Genomic DNA, 24,533 nt, shown 5'->3' on the forward strand with positions numbered 1-24,533 from the left:
GAAAACACTGGTAACATTATTTTCACTTCAATCACTTAACTCATCTAAATGCTGTCCTTGTTTCAGGAGTGCTAAGTGCTCCTTGTCTTGACAGAGAATCCAATGCAAAGAATTCAAGGGAAGCATCTGACCCCTGGCCGGGCAGTGGAAGTGCTTGGTAAGTGCAGGACCTCCTAGGTGGACCCTCCTGGGCGGACCCTCCTGGGCGGACCCTCCTGGGCAGACCCTCCTAGGTGGACCCTCCTGGGCGGACCCTCCTAGGCCGACTGCCACTACACGTCGCTGGGCGACCGCGCTCTTTGGGCGATGCCGGACGGGATGCAGCCGCAGCAAATGAGGCAGAGGGCTTTCTGGATCTCCTGGTTTCTGAAAGCGTATATGACAGGGTTGATGATGGAATTGTAGGTGGCAGGCAGGAGGGTGGCGTAGGTGTAGATGGAGGGGTAGGTGTAATCCGCTATCAAGGAATAGAGGGTGAAAGGCATCCAGCAGGCAGCGAAGGTCCCCAAGATGATGGCCAGGGTGGAGACCCCTTTGCGCGTGGTCACGTAGTGCGACGTGGCCAGGAAGTGGTGCTGCAGGGCTATCTGGTGGGCGTGGCGCATCACGATCTTGCAGATCTGGACGTAGAGCTGCAGCATGAGCGCGAACATGAAGAGGAAGGAGACCGAGAGCACCGCCGCGTTGTTCTTGGTGAGCGGTCTGACCACGCTGCAGGTGGACTCGTCCCGCAGGCAGTTCCAGCCCAGCACGGGCAGCAGCCCCAGGCAGATGGAGGTCCCCCAGAGCATGACGAGCATGACATAGGTAAAGGTGACCGTCCGCTCCGAGTGGTACGTCAGCGCGTAGTATAGTGAGAGGTAGCGGTCCACCGTGATGGCCAGCAAGCTGCACACAGAGGCAGAGAAAGAGGCGACGATGAGGCCGATGGTGACCAGCTTGGTGGCTTCCGACTGCAGCAGGTAGGCAAAGACAAAATTGATGATGAGGCCAATGCCAGCCAGCAGGTCCGCGAGAGCCAGGCTGCCTATGAGCAGGAACATGGGTGCTCGCAGGCTGGGGTTGTGGAAGATGATGAGGACCACAATGGCATTTTCACAGGAGATGAGGGTTCCCGAGGTACACAGGACAATGTCCCAGGGGTTGACTACCAGCTCGGGCTCTGGCTCTCCAGCAGGGACCCGGGAGGAGACAGCAGCCGAGATGTTCTCCGCAGCAGCGGCGTCTAAGTAATCCCGAGGCAGCCCGCTTAAATTGACCTTCGGGTCTTCATTCATTTTAACCCGTGTCCTCTTCAACGAAAAGACAGGCTTTTTAATGCTCAGACACAGCAGGGAGACAATCCAAGATCATGCAAGAAACACAGAGACAAACAGAAAGCCAGCCCTGCTCAGACACCAGTATGAAATGCCACAAGCTTCGGGAATTACAACTGTTGTGAAATGAAACAAAAGCCAAAGTGTCCGTGGTTTAAAGCCCACAACAAAAACGCCGTTCGGCACCGGCGCCGGGGGAAACGCGGGGTCGGACTTCAGACCCACGCACAAGCCAGGCAGGCACAGGGGCGCGCGGCGAGCTGTGCGCCAAAGCGCCGGGGAGGAACGTTTGGAAACCGCGTCTTGCATGCTGACAGTGGCCGACTGCTTGACATCTGGGCCGCCGCCGCGGAAGCCACGCGGCCGGCGAGTCGCTAGCCGGGATCGCCATCCTCGATGGAATATTTAAATCGCCTATTTCCATCGAACTCCCACCCTCCAGGAACATCGCTCGCGAGCGTGCACGCCCTCACACACACCCCGGGCCGGAACAAAGAGGGGTCCCAGACCCCCCCTCCCCGTGTGCACAGGGCAGTCGGGGAGGGCCACAAAAGGCAGGTGTGTGCAATGGGGGTGCCGAGACAGACAGACAGACAGATGCCCATGCACTGCCGCCGCTCCCCTCGCGGCGGGGACGGGCGGCGGACGCGAGGGGGTCAGACAGGGCGCGGGGACAGGCGGCCCGCGGGGGCGGGGGATCATCGAGGGGGTCACCTTGGCGCGCCCAGGCCGAGGGGGCTCCTCTGGTGCTTCCAAAACGCGCGAGCTACTCGTGTCGCATGTCGGCGCCGGTGCCCGCGGCGGCCAGGGGCGGCGGCTGGGCTCCGGAGTGGGCCGGGAGGGCGCGGGGGGCGCGCTCCGCGGCAGGTGAGCAGCGCGGCTGCAGGTGAGCAGCGGGCTCGGCTCGCGCGCCCGGCTCTCCCCGCCGCGCCCGCCCGCCCGGCCCACACGCTCCCCGCGCGCGCCCCCGCCCCCGCCCCGCGCGCGCCCGCCCGCGGGAGCCCCGGAGGCCGCGCGCGCCCCCACGGGTCCGGGCTGCGAGAGGGCGGGCGGGGCGGCCCCCGGCCGAGGGCGAGAGAGCCTGGAGCCCGTGTCTGCGCGGTCACCCGCCCTGGAGGTCCCGCCCGCGTCCCCACCCTGGGTGGCAGCTTCAGGGCTTGCACCAGGCAGGGCAGGGGAGCGTTGCCGGGAGCCCCCTGACCTATTTCGTTCCTGTGGTTTCCCTGGGGAGTCTCGGTCTCCAGGGTCCGGCTTCTCCACACCAAACCCTAAACTGCCCGTTCGCAGCCAAAGTAATTGCTTAGGGCGATAGTGAGATCAGCAGCTGGGTGCGGGGGGGGGGGGGGGGGGGGGGGAGCAGATCATTAAAACAGCATGATGCCCAGCGAACGCCTTCGGAATTGCTTTTGCCCACTTGGCAAAGGGGCCGCTTCCTCAGCAGCGTCCTGGAGCCGGTTCATCATTACCGTTCCCCGGAAACATTCGCTTAACTGGGTAGATGCTGCTGCTATGTGCAGCATCGCTATCACCACCAAATTGCACTTATTAAGTGCTCTTTGAGCTGTGTTTTAAATTGGAAATCATTTACTGAGTTCTTGCAGAAGCTTCCTGCCGAACTGGCCAAAACCCAATTCATTTAGGCGCTGAAGTGGCACCGTTAATTTATTTTTTCATTTTACCACCTCAGTAGATTCTAAGATTAAGAACCTGATTAGCTGCCTGTCTGCTGTATGAGCCCGTGTCTCCACTGGATACAAAAATCCAAGCACCCAGGAGATCTCAAAGATCTCCCCCAGTTTAAAGGTGGGAGAAGGAAAAGCATGATAGGCTTATCTTGCCCTATCAGTAGTGAAGATTTTCCCAATTGCCTTTCTTCCCAGTAGCCAGGGGTCCTGCAGAGTAGAGATGGTGTGCAGACCCCAGGACTCCTCCTACAGGGGCTGCCTCGCCCTGGCGCTCACTGGCATTGCTGCCCCAGCCCTATGCGTTCAGAGCCTCACGCGCCCTTGAGTCCTCCCTTCTCCCATCCATCAGCTCCTGACTCCGCAGGGTGCCCGGCTCTCTCCCTGCATGCCCCTTCTCATCATCCTCACCTCCCTGGTTGAGGCCCTCCTCACCTCTCACCTGCACTTCTGGTACCCACCTGCCTCTCTCTTTCCCATCCATGCCACACACTCTTTGATTTGGCCCGTCTAGTCTCCAACATCCGGGACCTCTCACTGCTTCTAGAACAGTCTGAACTTTTTACCTTGACAGATTATGACAGATTCTGCTTTGGATTACATAGGTTTTGGGGTTGGTTTGCTTGCTTTTTTCTTTCTTTCTTTCGTTCTATTTTATTTTTATTTTTTTGTGGTGTGTCTAGTCACGTCCCCCACCAGGCTTGAAGACTCTTTCTGGGTCTTTTGTGCTTCTCAAACTTTGCTGAGCATACAAACCACCCAGCTTACAAATCAGTAGCTCTGGGATGGGCCCAGATCCTGCATGTGCAACCTCTTCCCCAGTGGCACTGAGGCTGCCAGGTGAGGGCTCACACTTGGAGATGCACAGGGTGCTGTGGAGTTCTAAGCGTTGCTTATACACGGGGGGGGGGGGGGGGGAGGCATTAGACACCCTCAGGTTCCAAGACCCCAGCCAGGGGCTGGGTGCACAAATTCAGTAAGACATGGTCTCGCTCCCAGGCATGCATGGTCTGGTGGTGACACACACAGAGAAATCAGCAATAATAGCAGGCAGCAAATGCTGTAACGAAGGGATGCACATCTTCCTCTCAATTTCTATGTGATGAATCAAAGCATTTTGAGAATAAAGTGATGAAATATGAACAGTTGTTTAATATACATATGGTATATTAAACCATAATAGTGTGTTCATCGTATGTGCCAAAATTTTAGGAGTCCCGCATTGGCAGTGCAGTTTAGGAAACGCGAATGCACAGGGCTGGCGTGCACAAGGCGAGTATCCTCAGAGAGAACCAAGGATTTGGGAAGAGAAAAAGGTATTGAGGTGAGTGGCAGAGGTATACATATGTTTCCAGTGAAACCTGGGAGGAATCAAAGGAAGAAACTGAGGCAGTTTACACTTGGGACTAGGATGCTGTCACCTGGCAGAACCCAGGAGCCAGCTGCTGATGGCAGTGTGGACGCTCGGCTCCCCCAGACGGCCAAGGCCCACTGTGTGTTCACTGCTCCGTTCCCTTCCCCTTCCCCCGGGTGACTACTCGTAACTTTCCTGTGCTCCTGATTCTACATTTATTGGTGTGTTTGTTAGGACTTTTGTTGCCAAGGAGCAGAAATCCAATTCAAACTAGCTTAAGAAAAAAGGCATTTTGTTGTCTGGCATGGCTGGGAAAAATCTGGAGTGGCTCACAGAGAAGGAGAAGCTACAGGAAGCAGGTGCTCAGCACTGGGCAGTTGGCCCCTCCCGGATTTATTTCTGCTTGCACTTGCTTCTCTGTGTTTGCTGGCTTCAAACTTCTACCCAGATGAGTGTCTTCCATGCAGCCATGGAAAGCCACCCCAGGCAGCCCCAGGCTTGCACCCTGAGCCCACCTTCCTAGCTCTTGAGCAGATTCCCATGGAGAACTCTGGCCCGGCCTTGAGCTGTATGCCCTGTTCCCAGCCACCTGCCAGGGCAAATAAGATGGAATGGATCAGTTTGCCAGGTCCAAATCTTGGGTAGAGCCCTGCCATGGATGTCCATCCAAGCTTCACCAAGTGGGCATCTCCCCAGAGGAAAAGTGTCTCAAACTCCCAGGCATCTGCTAGAGCTTGGAGTCCGGTGGGCAGAGGTTTTGCATGGCTGAGGGCCATGCAGCAGCCATCTGCAAGGCTGTCTTCTCGATGTATTCACTGCACAGTACAGGACACGGCAGCACATGCCCTCAGCGTGTGACATTTATTGCCTTTTCATCACTTATCTTTTTTGTCACTTTTTTTTTATAACTTAAGCAAGAAATTGTAAACCTTTAAGCATGGTCTGGCATTTTCACAACCTGTGCAAACAATTACTGTTTTGTGTGAGAAAGGCTCTGTGCCTACCTCAATCATTAATAGCATCTTTGCAACTTAAACCCTGTGGGCACATTTATTAGTCCCCTCCTTGTAAATGACTGTGTAAATCATGAGATTGTCCCAGATTACTGGCTGGAGCAAGTTATAAGCTGAGCCAGTACTGTACAGTACACGGTGTCTACACTGAAATTTTACTAGTCAGCTTTCCTCTTGCCTGAGTTAATGAGGACTAGTCCATTTCCATAGAGTTGACTAGTTGGTGTGCTAATCTGAACCAGATTGACTGTGCTTTTGTCTGCTCAGCCAAGGGTCTAAATCATACCTGGGAATAAAACATGATCCCAAATTAAAATTTAATGTTATTTATTTCTTTATCTTAACAGTAAATTTTATTATCTTATTTATATACAGACAAGTGCGTATTTCACAAGTGTACACTAGGATGAAAATATACCAAATTAATATACCCAGGTGACTACTATCCATCTTGAGAAATAAAACCTTACCAGCACCCAGAACCTTCTTCTTGCCCTCTCCCAGTTATTATGCCCTGAAGGGAAATCACTGTTCTGAAACAACATCCCAGATTAGGTTTGCCGAGTTTAGGATGTGTATAAATGGAATCACACAGTGTGCATGCCTTTATTTCTGGCTTCTTTCATGCAACATTATGTCTGTGAGATGTATTTATTTGTTGCAGGGAGCAGAAGTTTATTCTTTTTCATTGCTGCGCAGTATTTTATCGTATGAATATTGTCCTTGTTCATTCGGGCTGCTATACCAAAATACATCCAGACCAGGTAATTTATAAACAACAGAAATTTATTGCTCACAGCTCTGGAGGCTGGGAAGCTCAAGATCAAGGTGCCAGTAGATTCCGTGTCTGGTGAGGCCCATTCCTCAGAGACGACACCTTTCTGTGTCTGCACAGAGGAGCAAACAAGCTCCCTCCGTCCACTTTTATAAGGGCACTAATCCTATTTATAAGGGCAGAGCCCCCGTGACCTAATCACCTCCCCAAAGCCCACCTCTTCATACTATCACATTGGGGATTAAGTTTTAACGTACGAATTGTTAGGGGGACGCCAACATGCAGACCACAGCAAATATGCCACAGTTTTCTCATCCGTTTCTTGTTGGTCAGCATTGAGTTGTTCTCTGGTTCTGGCCATTGTGAATAAAACCGTGGTGAACATGCTTGTGCGTGTCCTATCACGCACCCGTGTATGCATTTCTATTCGGTAGATTGCTAAAAGCGGAAGGAGGGTTGGACCAAAAGTACACTTCAATAGTCAGTCCTCCGTCTAAACAAAACCTGGTGGCCCTTTAAGGGGAGTAAGAAGTCTATGAAAATTCACAACTCGTCCCTCCTTTCTCCTTTCTTAATTCCCTCCAAACTCCCATTTTAATAAGGGAAGAAACTATGTCGTGGAAATATCAGAGAGACAGAGGGAGGGCCACGTCGCCTAAAGGCAATATTGTCTGTGGTTCTGCGTGAGAAAGCAGAGCTCTGCTGTCAGCGCGAACGTTGCTTCATTTCTAAATAGACTTCTGTGTTTTTAATTATAATATATTATTTAAAAAAATATTTTTCTGACTATAGGGTAATGCATATTTATTACAGCAATTTTGGGTCTACAAGTAAAATCAACGTGTAATTATTACCTGTACTCTCATAGAGAGTGAACTTTTTGTTCATAAATATTTTTAATGAATTTATTTGAGATTTGCTGAGGGTAGGGGACAGTAACCTGAGAGATTACTTTCAGAAATGTTCTATTCACATGGTTGCACAGAGCAATAGCTTTCGGGTTTTTTTTTTTTTTTTTTTGATTCTGAGCTGCTGACTAGTCTCTGCTCTCTGCAGCGTGTGGTGTGGACGGCGGGCAGGGACTGCTCTACCCCTTAGCCGTCCACCTGCCCCTTCCTCTTCTCCCTGGGTCTCCCGCTCCACCCCTTCCCCGACTCCTCCAGCCACCTCTGGGTCCTTAGGGCAGGCCGAATAGTGGCCCGCAAAGAGATCCAGGTCCCAAGTCCGGGAAACTGTGACTATTGCCTTTATTAAAATTGTGTAAAAGTGATTCAGAGTTTGGAGATGGGAGATTGTTCTGGATGATCCAGGTGGGCCCTAAACAGAATCACAGAAGTCCTCGTAAGAGGGAGGCAGGAGGAGTAGAACCAGTAGGAAGAGCTGCAATGCGGAGAGAGGAAGGCAGAGACGCGCAGACTTGCGCTGCTGGCCCTGAAGATGCGGGGCTGGGGCCAAGGGACCAGGAAAGAGCCAGGAGGCAGACTCTGCCCTGGAGCCTGCAAAGGAAACGCGGGTGTGTGGGCCCACTTTAGGCTACAGAATAAATTTGAGGGTTTTTAAAATTGATACATCATTATTAACCAAAGCCCTTAGTTTTCATGAGATTTTACTTTTGGTCTATGGATTTTGATAAACCTACGGTGACAGGTATCCACCGTGGCAGCGTCATACAGAGTAGTTTCCCCGCCTTGAAAACCCCCGTGCTCTGCCTGCTCCCCCTCGCTCCCCCCAACCCCTGACAGCCACTGATCTTACTGTCTCCACAGTTTTCCTTTTCCAGAATGTCATACGGCATGTAGCCTTTCAGATCAGCTTCTCTCACTTAGTAATATGCGTTTAAGTTTCCTGCAAGTCTTTTCATGGCTTGTTGGCTGATTTATTTTTATCGCTGACGAATATTCCATTGTCTTGACATAGCGCAGTTTATTCATCCACTCACCTGCTGAACGGCTTCCTGGGTGCTCCCCAGTTTTGGAATTATAGCAATCATAAATAAAGCTGCTGTACACGTGTGGGTGCAGGTTTTTGCGTGGACAGAGGTTTTCAGTTCATTTGGGTAAATGCCAAGGAGCACGATTGCTGGGTGATCTGTGTTGTTTTAAGCCACCAAGTTTGTGGTTCTGTGTAACAGCAGCAACAGGACAGTCATGCCGGCCTGTGTGGCCCACGCCTCCTTACCAACTTCAGCTGTTGCACGCGTGCCAGGCAGTGCCAAGCCTCTAGTTTCTAACAGCGGGACCCAATATTTATTAGGCACTCACTGTGTGCCAAGTACCATTCTATGTGCTTTGGAAGTACTTTCTAACGTGATCCTCACAACAGCCCTACGTGCCAGAGGACCTCAAGTGCCGCATTTGCAGGTGAGGGAGGTGGCACACAGTGACATTCTCCCTGCCCCCACGGCCAGGCAGTCAGGTGCCAGGATCTGCTTGCTGAGCCACTGCACTAAACCGCCTAGAGAGCAGGTGTCACTTACATTATACTGACCTCTAAAATAGACATATGGAAATCATCCCTCCATCCAATGTCTCTCCTTCTCAGACAAGTGGTCAAAGACCCAGGTTTACATCTTTTCCAGAAATATGAGGGCTTGCATTATACCATGCTACTCTGGGACTCCGTTATAATTTCCATTTTGAAATCTGGTTACAACCTAATAGGGCCCCAGTCAAACCTTGGAAATCTGCTTTTTGGAGTTCTTTCCTGGTGATGTCATCGCAAATGTTATGGAAGGCCTTTTGCTGGCTGTGCTGGGGCCCAGAGCCCTACACCCAAAAGAGAGGGGAGGGGAGGGGGCTGATCCTGGGCCGCTTGCACTGGCTCTGACTGATGCCTGTCAGGGCGGGCTTGTGGAGGTCACGGGCAAGGCTGGGCACCGGGAACACAGGGAAAGCTGGAACGCTCAGGGTGCTGTGTGAGTCCGGGCACAGGCATCTGCTACAGCCGAGGAAGCACCTGTGGTCTGTGCCGCTTGGTAGAATCCTGAGAGCCGCTCTCAGCCTGAACAGCAGAAGCACCTGAGCACCAGGAGACGGGCAGCAGCGTCCCGAAGGGCATGGCCAGCAGGGCGGCGTCAATCAGCATTGCTGAAGGCGCAGCGAAGGGGAAGGCTGAGCTCACAGACTGGTTTCTGGAGATACCTCTTTGGGGACTTCCCAGAATCACTGGAGGACACCTTCAAGGCATCGAAGTCTTAGCAATTAAGCCAGTGGAGGTCAGGTCACTATTGTTTGGGAGGAAAAAGTAAGTGTTCTCCTGGAGTTTCAGTCGGGTTGCAAGTAGAAGAGACTGTTCTTGCCTGGCCTTGTAACAGGGACTGTTTCCACGGATTTGAGCAGCAGAGCTCAGAGCAACAGCTGCTGCCGGCTCAGGGTTGCCCCGCACCTGGTCAGAGACTCTGGAGTGTTACCTTCTCAGGCCTTGACGCTCTCGCTGAGCTTGGGCAAGAACTGAAGGAGAGAAGCCGGTGATCAGGCGTGGTATGGATTCTGTGCATCACTCACGATCGAGGAGCGCTGTTTGTGCGGCCAGAATGCTCCGTACTTGAGCAGAAGAGTCAAACGCCTTTGCAGGCCAGCTTGACAACACGCGCCTGCTCTGCAGAGGAGCAGTCCTCGGGGATCTATCACTTAATGCGTTGTGAATCATGTGTTTGCATCTTTCTCTTTCCTTGTGACCTACATTTGATCGCACCTGAAGGACTACTCTGTGTGGTGTGGAGGCAGTGTGTCCTGTGAGCAAAGCGACGGCCTTTCTTCTGATGAGGTTTTGAAATGCTGGTGCCCTCCTGCTGGACGTGCCTTCTTTAAAAGAGGAAATAGAAGGATAATCCAAGGGTGGCTAAAAGTAGGAAAGTGGAGTATTTTGCTGATGTGCTATTTTGCTTCTAAATTTTCTTTTACTATCTTAGGAGGCTTAGGCAACCAATAAGTTTTAACCAAAACATGATTGTTCAGCATGTCCCCATTTTGTGGCTCTTGAAATACTGGCTTGAAAGGTTGGTGAATGAAACGAGAGAAGGAAAAGGAGGAGAAGGAGCGACATGGTCCCAGCGTGCTGGCTCAAGGCCCTGCCCCAGCTTGTATAGGGTGAAACCATCTTCCCTTCTATTCAGCTCCTTCAGCAACACACACTGGGGACATCCCCAATTCTGCAAGTTATGCACACAGGGCGTGAGGATGTGTGACTGGAAGAGCTCCAGCCGTGGGCTTGTCAACAGTGAAGGAGAATTACGAGTCCTCTGCTTTCGTCTCTGGGTGGCACCGCCCAGCCCAGGGTAACATGCCACTGGGTGGTTAGTGCACACTTTGCTGCTGATAATTCACGACCTGTCCTCACTCCTGATCATTCTACGTTTCATTCTACATTCCGCATTGGAGGCTTACACACAACTGAGTTCACATCGATTATGGAAGACTGGCGGTACCCAGAAATTTGGATTTCGTACATTGTTCAATTTCACCACTGGCGGCAACGAGAGCAAAAAGGAGAGACCAGCAGGGAGCTGCAGAACTTTTATTTTGCTAAGTAAGTTCATTTAGGCAAGCACACTTCTAGCTACTTTCGTAATAATTTCATAGAAAAGAGGACATCTTTAGCTTGCATCCACACACGACATATCTCAGACAAAAGGAGAGTGCTTCAGATCAAATACGGTTGGTTTTATGAAAACTCACTGCATTGTTCTGATTTTTCTCATTTTCTCCCAAATGGGTGGAAGCTGCCACGGCTCAGCTGAGTCAGGGGAATGGCTCTTGGGAACCACTGATGGGCGCGATGATGTGGCCTTTGTATTCACTCAAAGGGATCACAGAAGAGATTTAATACTTTTTGTCAAATCAATAGGGAATATGTATAGGCAAAATTATGGTTTATAAGCAGTTTTTTCTATGGAACTCAGGAGCATTCCTCACCTCTCCGAACTGACAGCCAGTGTTTGCAGAGTACCTAACGCGTGCCGGGCCCTGCGCTATAAGCTCAACACTTCATGAAAATGAGGAACTGTCCGTACCACTAGCAGCAGGCTGGGATGCCGTTGCCGGGGGAAACAGCAGCCCTCTGCCTCCCAGGGAGCGTCCTGGAGTGCCCTGAATCGCCCTGTGAACTGACCCTGGTCCAGGCCCTCCCCCTCAGTGTCAGACACTGAAAGACGTCATTTATGTCAGCACATCGTGAGTGGCTCGTGTTTGAGGGGAAGATTCACATTAACCCAATTATTGCTATTATATAATAAATATTTGCTGTCTCAGGAGCCAGACATGAGCAGACCTGTGTGGCCTTGAGCGAGTAAACAACTCACTTCAGCTCTCTGTTTGTGCAATGAGAGTATTAACAGCATCTACTGCCTGGGGCTAGAATGTGCATCATACGGGGTAAAGCGCACAGCATGCTCAGCCCAGCCCGGCACAAAGCTGGGGCTCGGGACATAATCGTGATGACCGTTGCTGTCGCCGTCCCTGGTGCATTATCTCCCCGTCTCCCTGTGCAAGTGGAGACCCACGTGAGTCCCTTTCTGTCAGTCGCACTGGCCACACACTTGGCATCCTGCTTGGAGTCATTGCTCACGAAACATCCAAACTGTCAGGAAATCCTGTCAACTCTACCTTCGAAATACATCCAGAATCCAAATTTGCCAAAATTTGGGAGCAACCAAGGTGTCCTTCAGGAGGTGAATGGGTAAATAAACTGTGATACATCCAGACAGTGGGATATTATTCAGTTTTAATAAGAAATAAACTATCGCGCCATGAAAAGACATGGGGGAACATTAAATGCATGTTACTAAATGGAAGAAGCAAGCTGGTACTGCATGTCCTTCTAGAAAAACTATAGCACATTCTAGTGTGTTACTGGCTCCAAAAGTCCTCCAGAAAGACGCATTTCATTGACTTTAACCCAGAGCTGCACAAACTTTCTTAGCCGTGGAGCCCTTTCTTCCTCCCCCCTTGGAATGTTCTTTAGCATCTCGCAGAATTGATTTGGAAATGCTGCTGTTGGGGCTGGTGAAAGCGATGCCTGTGGCTGCTTTGTTTTATGACACTGCTGGGTGGCCCGGCTGAGGTCAGTGAGCCTGGAGGCTCCTGAAGTGGCAGGTGGAGGAATGTGTGTGGCAGCAGAGGTTCCAGGGCTGCCGGATCTGCAGTTTGAGTCCTGGGCACCGGGTCTTTCTCGTTCATCCAAACGCACTGGACTAGATGCTGTTGACAAAGCCCAAGGGACACGGTTCCTGCCCTCACGGGGCTCTGACTAGTGAGAGGGCGGAAGGAAGGGCAGCGCTGCCCGGGGAGGGGGCCTTGCCAGCACCACGCACGGCCTGCTCTCGGCTCCCGGGACATTCATGACGGGAAAGAGAAGGGTCACGCGCCCGCTGTGGGCTGAGCCTCTGGGTGCTTCCGAGGTGTTTCAGCTGGGTCTCGGGACGATGTTTTACTCCGCTGTTCTGAGATTTGTTAGCATTTCAGCCACCTCCATGGCCGCTAAAAATGTCTCCTTCATCTCCCCTGAGACCAATGAGATTAAATGATGTTGAAATAATATCTTCAGTTCAACACTGAATCACAGATATTCACATTCCAGCTATTTAAAAGGGTTATTTATGGGCCAATATCCTTCGTATTAAAATTAAATGGCATGAAATTTGAATTAGCCCAATTGAATTCATATCCTTCTCTAATGTATTTATCCATTACTCAGAGGAGGCTGGCGAAAGGCCCTGTTGGTTTCATTCAACAAGACACATTCTGCTCCACGTGCCCTGTTGTGGACACTAAAAGTCAAGTCCTGGCCTGGAGGAAGTGAAAACTCCCCGCTGCCCACCCTGAGTCTACTTACGGATAACAATGTTTCCAGTTTCTTAGGTTTTGCTTTTTGAGATTGAATTAATTAACGCATGGGAGGCCCTTGGAGCAGGTTGTGGTGCATACTAGGTGCCCATGAGTGCTCAGTAGTAAGAGATTACTAGTGGCGTCGTCTGAGGGTTTCCTTCCATTCAGGCTCAGGGAATAAATACCGGAGGACTGGACTGGAAGCCAAGGGACCCAGCTTTGGATTTAGGTCCTAGCTTTGTCCCTAATTTGAGAGTGACCAGTGTCATGTCCTTCTTTCTGAGTCTCCACTTTCTGACCTGCAGAGGCACATGTCTTTTCAGGTTGGAGGAAGAGCCAAACGTGGCTGACAGGTGAATCGCTGTGGTTCCCTGCCCACTGTGACAGGAGCCAGGCTACGGGCCTCGCGTTCCCAGCCACAGCATATTAAAACTGGTCTGATAGAGTTTAGGCCCCAAGGATATAAGAAAAATGAGACAGCAGATTTTTATATCACTTACTCCCACGGAGGTCTCAAAGACAAGGGCTCTGTGTCATCCCCCTGTGGCCAGTCGGCAGTCCCCGAGCCTCACCGTGTCTGTGGTTGCCCCACGCTGACATGAGGATTAGCCTGGGGCTCGAGTGGTGCTCAGAAACCACCCAGTGAGTGCTTTTCAAACTGCTGTTGGGACCCATTGGTGGCTCATGGGATCAGCGAGCAAATTTCTTAGAAAATAAATTATTTTCTGAGAAAATAAAATTACATTAAAAATTAAAGAATGCATCCCAAAAGAGTAAGCATTTTTTATGAAACTTTTGTTTCAACTCTGTATAAACATACATATATGCATGAATGCTCTGAGTAGCAATCAACTCAACTTTGGAGTCACTACAGTCATACCATGCATAATGTTTCGGTCAGTGATGGACTGACAGCAGCTCTGTGAGATTATAACGGAACTGAAAATTTCCTATCATAACCATCACAGCCCCGTCTATGTTTAACACACAAATACCACTGTGTTATAACTGCCTACAGTATTCAGTACGGTAACGTGCTGTGCGTGTTTGTAGCCTAGGAACAACACGCTACCCCACACAGCCTCCATGTGGAGTAGCTGCCCCATGTATGACTAGGAGGTTTATGTGAGTACACTCCATGATGTTCCCACAAGGACAGAATCCCCTAACAACACATTTCTTGGAATGTGTCCCCATCATTACGTGGTACGTGACTGTACCATGAAAACCACTGATGTGATTCATCCCCGTCATTTTCAGACAAAGACACAGAGGCCCACGTGGATTTGTCGCCCTGGGGCAGCTCCCCATCCAAGTCTCAGGAAGAGGCGGGCTAATCCTTAGCACGCTGGCCCGGAGTGACCCTTCTGTGTGCCCGGATTCTCTGCCTCTACACTACAGCACTGGCTCTTCAAAGCCATTGCCCTGGGACCCCATGAGATCCTATTACCACTGAAAAACTAGATTTCATTTAGCAAATGGCATTTATTATTGCAGGAAAGTGTCTTAATCCATTTGTTATGGTTTGAATGTGTCCCCCGAAAAAGCGTGTGCTGGAAACTTACTCCCCAATGTAACAGTGAGAAGGGGTGGGACCTTTAAGAGCGTATTAGGCGGAGAGGGCTCTGCCCTCGTGAATGGACTGATGGCCTCATTTCGGGAGTGTCTGCTGTCACAGGAGAGGGGTCGTTGTAGGAGGATGCATTCGTCCCCTTCTTGCTCTCTTGCCCTCTGCCTTCCACCACGGATGATGGGCAGGAAGGTCTTCACATGATGCTGGGCCCTCGATTTTGGACTTTCCAGCCTTCAGGACTGCAAGAAATAAATTTCCAGTCTTTGTAAGCCACCCGGCCTGTGGTATTCTGTTCTAGCAGCATGAAACAGACTAAGACATTATTTAGAAAGATTTACTGTGAGGGTTGAAATCAAAGAGATTTTCTAGTGAATCCTTCCTCAGTTAGAAAAATCCACTGAACAGCCTCGTGTCAGTCTCCGAGCGTTCCGGCCCCCACCCCCACCTGCCCCGCTGCCACCGTGTTGGGCACACAGGCCAACGTGAGTCTGTTTTAGAACTGCCCGGGTGGAAGGAAAATTATTTTGCTGCTGTTATGCGAGGGGTTCCAGTGAGAAGAAGGCGTGTTACAGGAACCTGTGGGATTTTAATCCAGTTTGGGGGATGCTTTCTTGAGCGCTGGAACATTGGCCGCCTGCGTGGGGCAGCCCACCCAACCACAGTCAGCAAATTAGGAGGTATTTTGACCTTCGGAGACCAAAAGAGCTGGGTTCACGTCCTAGCTCTACAACAAACTGACTTATAATCTAGGGAAAATTCTATAATCTTACGAAGCCTCAATATTTCTATTATTCATTCGACAGATATTTCTTGAGAGCCTACTATGTGCCAGGTACTGCATGCGGGGCTAGAGCCCAGCAAGGCAAGGCCTGCTTTCATGGAGCTTAAAATATATAAAGAAAGAAATTCATCACACAGTTATATAATTATAATTGTGGTAAATCAACAAGGAAATGTTATAGGGTTAATAAAAAAGAAATATATATTAAATATCATAGAGTTATTCAATAAAGGAATATTCAAGGGTGTTGTGAGCCAGCAGAACCTACCTGATTAACCTTGGCAGAACAAGAGAAGCCACTCTGGGGAAGGGGTTTTGGAGGTGACACCTGAAGAAGAGTAGAGGTGGGTGGGGCTGGGGCAGAGCCCTCCAGGCAGAGGACAGCACGTGTAAAGGGCCTGGGGTCACAGGGTGTTCAGTGCAGGCAAAGAAGGGCGAGAAGGCCCATGTGGCCTGTTGAGCAGGTCGGAGGAGGACAACGGTGGGAGGTGAGGAGACTAAGGGAATCTCAGGAATTCCCATTCCAAAGCTTGCAGGCTTGTGAAAATTAAATGAGTCAAGGTATCTCATGTACCTAAAGTGCTTAAAACACAAAGTACCCTAATAGCTATCAGGAGGGTACTGAATGATTTACAAACTGTAGTTAGAAGGCCTTGTTTTGGGTCAGACCAACATTTCTGTGGTCTGCGGTTCTTCCCGCAGAATCTCAGAAAATAGCTTCACATCAGCCCCCTGTTTCCCGGGACTGTTTTCATGGAAGACAATTTTTCCACGGACCAGTGGGGAGGGAAGGTTTCGGGATGACTCAGCGCGTTACATTTATTGTGTACTTTATATCTATTATTATTACATGGTAGTGTATGATGAAATAATTATACAACTCACCGTAGGTTGGGCACCCCTGATAGGAGGGATTGTAGAGCCACCTTAAAACAGGGACTCTCAGCCGTGGGTCCCAGCCCCACAGACTCTGGTTCTGGCGGGCTGGGGTTCAGACTGGGCATTGGGATATTTAAAATTCTCCAGGCGATTTTACGGCCCAGGTTGAGAACGCCCGCTGTGAAAGGTGAGAAGGGCCGGCAATTGAACTTGACTCCACAGAGATGCAGCTGGAAGACATTTTTGTGCCTTTCGAAGTGTCACTCCTAGGTCTGCCCGCACAGGGGGTGCAGACGCGGCTGCAGGCAGTTCCGAGAGGGCCAAGACGTCGGAGCACACGCTCCCTCGCGCGCGGGCAATTTGCCTACAGCTGTGAGCAAAGTTCCCCAGTTCATTTGACATGGTGTCTGCTTTTATTTATCAACAAGGTAGTTGAGAAAAAAGTCCAAATAAAACCAGTTGCACCTGTTTCTATAAATGACGCTGTGTCCTAGTTTTCTCTAAGCTGAGACGCGGCTCCCCTTTTCCAAAGTCATTCCTGCTGTAAATTTAAAATGTTCACACACCGAAAACAAATTGCACAAAACTATTGGAGATTTTCTTAGCTGGGGTAATTGATTTCATTTTTTCTCTTGGTTTTTAGTCTCAGGTATGCGTTAATGCCTTAGTCTATCATTTTGTATTATGTTAGTACTCGAAACAGGAAGCATTTTTGTGAAACAAGTTATCCTTGTTAGCATTAGCAATTCTTTTTTTATATTGTGGTAAAATATACATAGCATGAAATTTTCCATTTTAATAATTTTTAAGGGTGCAGTTCAGTGGCGTCAAGCACATTCATATTGCTGTGCAACCATCGCCACCGTCGTCCCAGATCTCTCTTCATCTTGCAAAACTGAAACTCTATACTCGTTAGACAGCTGCCCCTTCCCCTGCCCCCAGCCCCTGGGAACCACCATTCTCCTTTCTGTCCCCGTGAATGTGCCTGCTCCGCCTACTTCACGTAAGTAGATCATAGAGTCTCTGTCTTTTTGTGTCTGGCTCATGGCACTTAGCATAACACCCTCAAGGTTCATCCACATTGTAGCTATGTCAGGTTTTCCTTCTTTTTTCTTTTATTTTTTTTTTAGTTTTCATTTTTAGTTGTATTAAAATACATACAACATTTATCATCTTAACCATGTTTAAGTGTGTGTTTTCTCAGTGATGTGAAAACACTCATATTGTTTTGCAGCCGTCACTGTTGTCCGTTTCCAGAACACTTTTCATCTCATACAAATGAAATCATACGCAGTAAACAACAACTCCCCTTGCCCTCCCCCCAGCCCCTGGCAAGCACCTTTCTACCGTCTGTCTCTATGGATTCGACTACTCTAGGCACCTCGTGTAAGTGGAACCACACGGGATTTGCCTTTTTGTGGCTGGTTTATTTCACGTAGCGTGACGTCCTCAAGGTTCAGCCATGGTGTAACATGTGTTGGAATTTCTTTCCTTTCCAACGCTAAATACTATGGGGTATGCATAGACCCCATTTCGTTCGTTCTTCCACTCGTCTGTCCGTGGACACTGGGGTTGCTTCAACCTTTTAATGACTGTGAACAACACTGCCGTGAGCACAGGTGTGCAGAGGACGTCGGCAATTCTTGAGTGAACTGCACGAGACACGGAGCAACAGAGGCCACGCAGGAGACGTGAAAGCAGCGTGGGCTGGTGGGTAAAACGACTCCGTATCCCTGTTTGAAACGTCTGATTCCGTTCGGCTGGACTGTGCTTTGAATATTTTATGTCCCAGCATAAACAGTCATAAGCAACTCTGGGCTACTTCAGAAAGTCATCTGCAACCAGAAAGCATTTCTCATCCAGTCTTGTGAGATTGGTTGCTTAGGAACCATTTGATAATTCTCATTGATCTAACCAATGAGTGAGGGTAAGGGAGCTGCTCACTGCCTGAAATGTCCTTCCCCATGTTCCTTCATCAAACACAGCAGGCTCCATGTTTCTTGTACACAGCACAGGTTGTGGAATCTGCAAAGACACAAACCTGTTTTAAGAAGCCTAAAATCCAAGTCTAGATTGCTTTTCTCTGCACCTGCATGTTCTCTGTGCAGGAAAAAGGTTACAGCTACAGGATTTGAGAGTAAAACTATTTTGACAGTTATATCTGAGATGTTTCAGAATGATAAGATTGGGGAGGAAGAAGGATAAGCCTCCAATTTCAGGCCAATAGCATAAGCAAAGGAAGGAAGAGATATATAATAGTTGATTTGTGTTTTGTGAGTTAGAGAAATTGGAAATGCATACCCACAATCCACTATTTACAATCCCAATTGTAAATCTCCAAAACCTGAGAGTTTTTTTTTTCTTTCTTTTTCATTTGGTAGCAAAACCTGACCCAAAATCATGTGAGGCAAATTATAATATAATAGGATCTTAATTCACTACACTTAGAGTGACTATTCATTCTCCTTGCTACAGAAATGGTAATGAGTTTAATTACGGGGTTCTGTCTGGCACTGTCCCTGAGGGGAGGTTACATAAAATATATTTGTACTATATTACCTTCCTGAAATCTGAAAATGTCTGAAATCTGAAACACATCTGGCCTCCAAGGTTTTGTATAAGAGATTGTGGATCTGCTCAGCCTACCCAGGAGACAGAGAACATTAGCCACCGAAAACGGCTGGTAAAGGAGGAAATCCGGTTTCTTACAGCAGGATGTTTTATCTGTGCAGAGCTCTCTTTGGGAAATGAAAAAACCTCATGATAGTTTGATACGCTTCTGCGCTTGTTTTCCAGATGAAAAGCCTTCCAGTATGTGTTGGTTTCCTGTGGCACTGAGTTCCCAGCACAAGCGTTGGGTGACATGAATGATAAAAGAAGATGAGCTGGCCCAGGAGTTCTTCTGCGTGTGGCCAGCGGGGACAAAGCGTGGCCCCCAGATGCACCACGCATGTATGTGCACGCACGAGTGCACGCACCCAAGTGCTGGTGACTCAGGACCAGGCAGGGCTGTTCCTTCTGGGATGCAGAGGGGATGTGGGCGTGTAGCGGGGGAGGGTGGGGGAGGGCCTGGCGGAGGACTGGTGTCAGTCTTCCAGGGACAAATGGCCACGACCAGCGCATACAAGGCAGATGTGGGGTCAGAGTGTGTGTGTGTGTGTGTGTGTGTGTGTGTGCGCGCGCGCTTTGGTTGCTGTTTAATCTCAGCCTGCAAGTAGAATCACCACCCATGTAAAACTCGGGAGTTGTCCTATATATGCGTCACACACGGAGTCATTTTAAGACCAGCTCTTTCACTGTCTACATCAGTCTCCAACAACAAAACCGATACATCTGCTCTCAGAACCTTGGCTAACGTCTCCAAGCTGTGGAAAATGAGTGACAAGAACTCTTTATTCTAAAGGAAGTTTCTGGACTCACCCATGCAGCAGCTGTTAAAATACAGCTAGTCGGTCTGGTATCTACTGCCTCGGGCCTGGTGAGGAGGCCAGAGCTTTGCTGAGAAGTCTGTGAAAGGCATTCAGGGACACGGAGTGCACGTGGTCCCGCCCCACGGTGGTCCTGCTCCACAGCGGTCCTCCCCCAGGGCAGAGCAGAGTGGCTTCTCCCGCCCACCTGGAGCTGGGCCTCGAGCCGCAGGAGATGGCGGCTGCTGCAAGCGCCTCACTTTGCAGAACTGTGGGAACAACTCGAGGGAGCGTGACAGTGTCCCTGGGAGTCTGGGGGTGCACATGAGGAGGGACACTGGGATCTGTCTTGTTCCCGCATCTTTCTGAAAGGGGGCGCGGCGGGGTCCAGTGATGGCAGAGTGAAGAGAAGGCCCTGGGGCAGGCTGCCCTCACAGCAGGGGACCTGTGGCAGGAAATCAGGCCCTGGTCCTCCTGAAGGACCCTGCCCAAGAGGACTCCCACCAGGACAAGGGATCTTAGCCAAAAGAGGCTGTGCCTTGCTAAGTGCAGGAGTAGGGCACTGCACAACGGGGACGCCCGAGGGTGCAGCTCACAAAAGTGCCCAAGAAGGGACAGCGAGGGCTTGCGAGCCCACGGCACAGAAGCACTGCAGACCAAGGGGGGCACAAACAGCCTCCTCCCCTCACCCCTGTACCCTCCCCAGGCCCATCTCAAAAGTAGAGGAGGTAGGAGATATAGAAGGGAGTGGAGGTGGAGCAAGCAAAGTTAAAAATCAAACTAGGCTTCTCTTCATATTCCCAACTCCTGTCCTCTGAGCTGTGGCTGGGTCTGAACTGGAGGGAGAGAGGTCGCTGATGATTCCCATTGCTCTTGTTGCTGAGTAGGTGGCATCTAATTGTCTTTCCTGGTGGGTACATTGTGCTTCCTAGATTTGTGGATTTATATTTTTCATCCATTCTGGACAATTGTCTTTTTATATATTGTCTCTCCTTTATTTTCTCAATTCTTTCCTTCTGGAATTCTGATTAGATGTCTTAGATGGACTCATTCAATACTCCATGTCTGTTATCATCTCTTTAATATTTTTCACATATTTAACTCTCTGGTATATTCTGGGTAATTTGTTTGGGTATAACTCCTAGTTCACAGTTCTCTCTTCAACTGTGTCTAATCTGCTGTTTGACCCATGCATCGAGATTATATTTAAACTTATATAGCTTTTTCTCACTTCTAGAATCTTGATTTTTTAAAATCCATCTGATTATTCTAATCATTTCTTGCTGTTTAATGTTTGTGTTTGCGTTTTTTATTGCTTTTATCCTTAATGCATGGCTTCTCTATATCCTATATTTGACAATTCCAGAATCTACAGTGTTTGGCCATCTAAATCTCTTGCCTGTTGGTTTTGCTAACTCTCTGAGTTACATTGCCTTGTTCACTTGTGTGTTCTCTTGGATTGTGAACTCATTGCTTGATCTTAACCTGTGTGAGCATTGTGGGCCTGAACTGGAGTTTGTGGAAGCTCTCCTGAGGAGAGTATTTGCTTTCACTTTTGCCAGAAGTCGGAGTGCATCACTAGCTGAGGATTATTTTAGCCCCTGTTGTGATTTTAGCCTCTGTTGTGATTTTAGGCTCCGTCTGAGAGTCCCTGACTCCCCTTCCCAACCTTTCGCCTGACTTGTTTCTCCACAGGACTGCTGATTGTGGAGAGGCAACCCTGTCCCTCCTCCCAGCTCACCATGACACGAGCCCCTGCCCAGCTAATTAATTTGGAGGGTTCATACAGAAAAGACAACGATGCTTTCTGCAGCCAACAGTGGATGAAAAACAGGGTTGTATTAATATATCCGAAATCAGCTAAAATCCAGCCATTTAGAGAAATGCTTTCCAGTGGCTGACTCTTGTGTTTTTTGTTACCAACATTCTTACTTTTCTGGCTTCTGCATATCTGAGTTTGTTAAAGGCACAAAATTGATCCCTGTCCTAAGAGCCAAAGGTTTCCACCTTATTCAGATGGTCACATGCGTCTGTCATGACGTAGGAACACTGAATTTCCAAATGTGCTGAAGACAATTGTTCTGAAGACAATTCTAAAAGTCTCGTTCCTAAACATTTAGGGGAAAATGCCTACCGAGGCGATTATTTTGTGGAGAGCAACACTCCTTCTGGTATATATTAAGGCATGTTTAGTGTGACTCGGTAAGTAATCGCTAAGCACCCTGGACACGAGGAATACAGCAGTGTGCACAACGGAAGGGCCCCTGTCCTTTAAAGCTTGTGTGTGTGGGGGGGGGGTGGACGAAGAGCAAATCAGCAGACACAACAGTGGCAACCGTGGCAAGTGCTGTGAAGGCAGTTTTTGTTACACGGGCAATTCTGCTCGAACAGGGGCTTGATCACTCAGTAGTCACAGCCCGTCCCAGTGCGGGCTGGTGACCCCGGTGCAAGGATAGGCTGGGGAACGCAGTAGAGCAGAAAGCCGCAGCAGAAAAGCCCCTAAGGTTGCCTCAAGTAATACCTTTTATTATTAAAATACAAGAGAGGATAAAGGAAATCGCAACCGCTGTGCGGTGGCCTCGAGGTGGCAGGCCAGGTGGCACCTGCAGCTCAGGGCTATCTGGGCACCCAGCCACGGCGCTGGGCAGCAGGGCCCCAGGGCTCCGGGCCACGCTGCTCTGCTGCTGCCTTGTGCTCTGACTCTGCAGCGTTCTCTGTGCCCTGTCCCCGTGCCAACCTCTGCGTCTCCGCATCTCATAGTCTCACTGTCTGTGATCCTCTGCCCAGCTGGGCTGGCCCTCGTCCTGTACAGAGGGTCTGCTTTGAGCAGAGCTTTGCAGCAACTATTCAGTCCTGTGGGTCAGGCGCAGGCCCCTGCCACCTGCGGTGCCTGCAGGCACACTGGAAAAAAGGCTCCCCTTCAGAGCAGACGGTTCGCCCACCTCTGCGTGGACGAATTCAGAAAGGGGCCCTTCCCCAGGTGCTGCACCCCCCGCCCCGCCAGCACACACGTTTTGGCAGCTGAGCGCTCAGCCTGGATTTCAGACCCCATCGCCCTCTGGGCCAAGTGTCCTGTTCAAGGCACAACCCGCATAAGCGGTGGCCGCACAGGTGCACATGCTTGGTCCCATCGGCTGACTCACAGAGGTGGGGTCGGGGTGCGCACATCCCTCTGGGGAAGGAACCGTTCAGAAGAGAGCTGTGGCCAGGCGCACCCGGGGCTGCCCGCCTGGGCTGTGAGCACCGTGACACAGGAACTGCCTGGGCAGTGGGCAGTACTCTGCCTCTTCCCCTGGTGGGGGGCACAGCCGGGCCTCTGGCTAGCATTGTGGGCCCCCTTGCCCTAGGAGCGGGGGTGAGCTGATCTCACTCGCAGGCATTTCCATTTTTAAATCGTCTGTGAGGAGCGAAACAAAAAGTGTGGGCCCCTGCTACGGAAGAGACACTGCACTCACATTTGTAGGTGGGTTGTATGGGGTCATTTTACACAGATAAGAGAATGCCCTCTTTTAGTGGCGATTGTCAAATTTTATAGACTCTGAAAAGCTAGAATCTTAAAACGCTGGGATCTACAAGCGATCTATTTTTTGTGGTCAAAAAGAGTTCAAATAGATGTTTCCAGGTGTCAGCGCCTGATGTTATGGTTTTGGCTTTTAGACAAGAACAGATGGCTGGTATTTTGGGTTATGCAGATCCAGATTCGTTTTGGAATCAGGCAGTTGACACAGTTCATACTTAGTCTTCTCTGGATGAAAATAGCCTGAAAGCAGAGAAAAAACCTCTCTGACATCCCTCCCCAATTATTCCTGACTGGGTGAGCCCTGGAGTGACCCAAGGGATGGGGGAGGGCTGGGGAGCCATGACAATCAAATAAAATCTGGCTTCAAGTTGTCCCTTGCTCCCATCGGTGAGTGGTCACTTGAGCCAAACCTGTTTTAATTTTGCAAAAAAGAAACGGAGCGTTTCCTGTGCGCTGGGAATCACACGGCAACTCGTGCCTGTCACAGCTGCTCCTGCACCCCCGGCTCCAGAGTCCAGGTCCCTTCGGATCTTGCCTGAGCCCCTTCCCCAGCTTCCCCCCACTGAGGCTGCTGCAAGGGGCACCCTCCATCACACTGTCCTCTGCAGCCAGGGAGGGCTTTTCAAGGCAGGTGTGAGCCTCTCACCAGCCCGGCACTCCTCCCCATTCAAACCGCCTTCTCTGGCTGCCGCTGCTGTGAGCACGAAGATCCGAGTCCAGAGTGCGGCTCCCGGGGCCCCACATACCCCACCTCGCTCTCTGAGCTCCACCCATTGCCTTCTGCCTTTCTCTGAAGACACCCACGTCCCCCCACCTTGAGCCATTTGCATGCACCACCGCTCCCCTGGAATCCTTCCCCTCCCACCTAACGCACAACTGTCCCTCCCTCCGGCCTCTTGTCAGCCCCCAGTCCCCAGGGAAGCCTTTCCAGAACCTTCTGATGGGTCACATCTATATTTATTCAACACCGCTCATGTGCAATGATGCTCTTCCTCACGCTGGTGTCACAGTTGTGAGCTCGCACTGTGATATGCTTTTACCGGTGCCCTTCCCCACGGACTCTGTGAGCGTCTGCACCTCCGTCCTTGGCCCACTGCCCTGCCCGATCTTCGGTGCTCAGGCCGGGGCTGGGATGAGCAGGTCCCCTGCACCTTTGCGAAACGGGGGGATGAAGGAGCTCAGAACCACCGGGCATTTATCAGCAGATGCCACAAGGCTCTGCCAAGAAACCTCAGGATCCAAATGGTCTGAAAGCATCAAGGCCATGTGGTCTCTGAGGGCCTGTTAGGCCATAAAATAAATGGTGTGATTACCAACCTCGAGGGAGGATTTTTAGGCAAATGATGGATGGAAAGGAACTAACTGGACCTAGGCCAAAAGAAAGAAAGAAAACAGAAAACATGGCTTGA

The 24,533-nt window shown here is 50.2% G+C and overlaps 1 protein-coding gene across 1 annotated transcript; it reads right to left on the minus strand.

Annotated features, from left to right (window-relative positions):
• Window positions 1–272: 272 nt before the first annotated feature.
• GPR12 (G protein-coupled receptor 12) lies at window positions 273–1,277 on the minus strand. Its single transcript, XM_069467439.1, has one exon. It carries the CDS (start codon window positions 1,275–1,277, stop codon window positions 273–275), a length of 1,005 nt encoding a protein of 334 aa, XP_069323540.1.
• Between the last annotated feature and the right edge of the window lie 23,256 nt (window positions 1,278–24,533).

Source organism: Eulemur rufifrons, chromosome 4 (genome assembly GCF_041146395.1).
Source record: "Eulemur rufifrons isolate Redbay chromosome 4, OSU_ERuf_1, whole genome shotgun sequence".
In the NCBI taxonomy this organism is placed as follows: domain Eukaryota; kingdom Metazoa; phylum Chordata; class Mammalia; order Primates; family Lemuridae; genus Eulemur; species Eulemur rufifrons.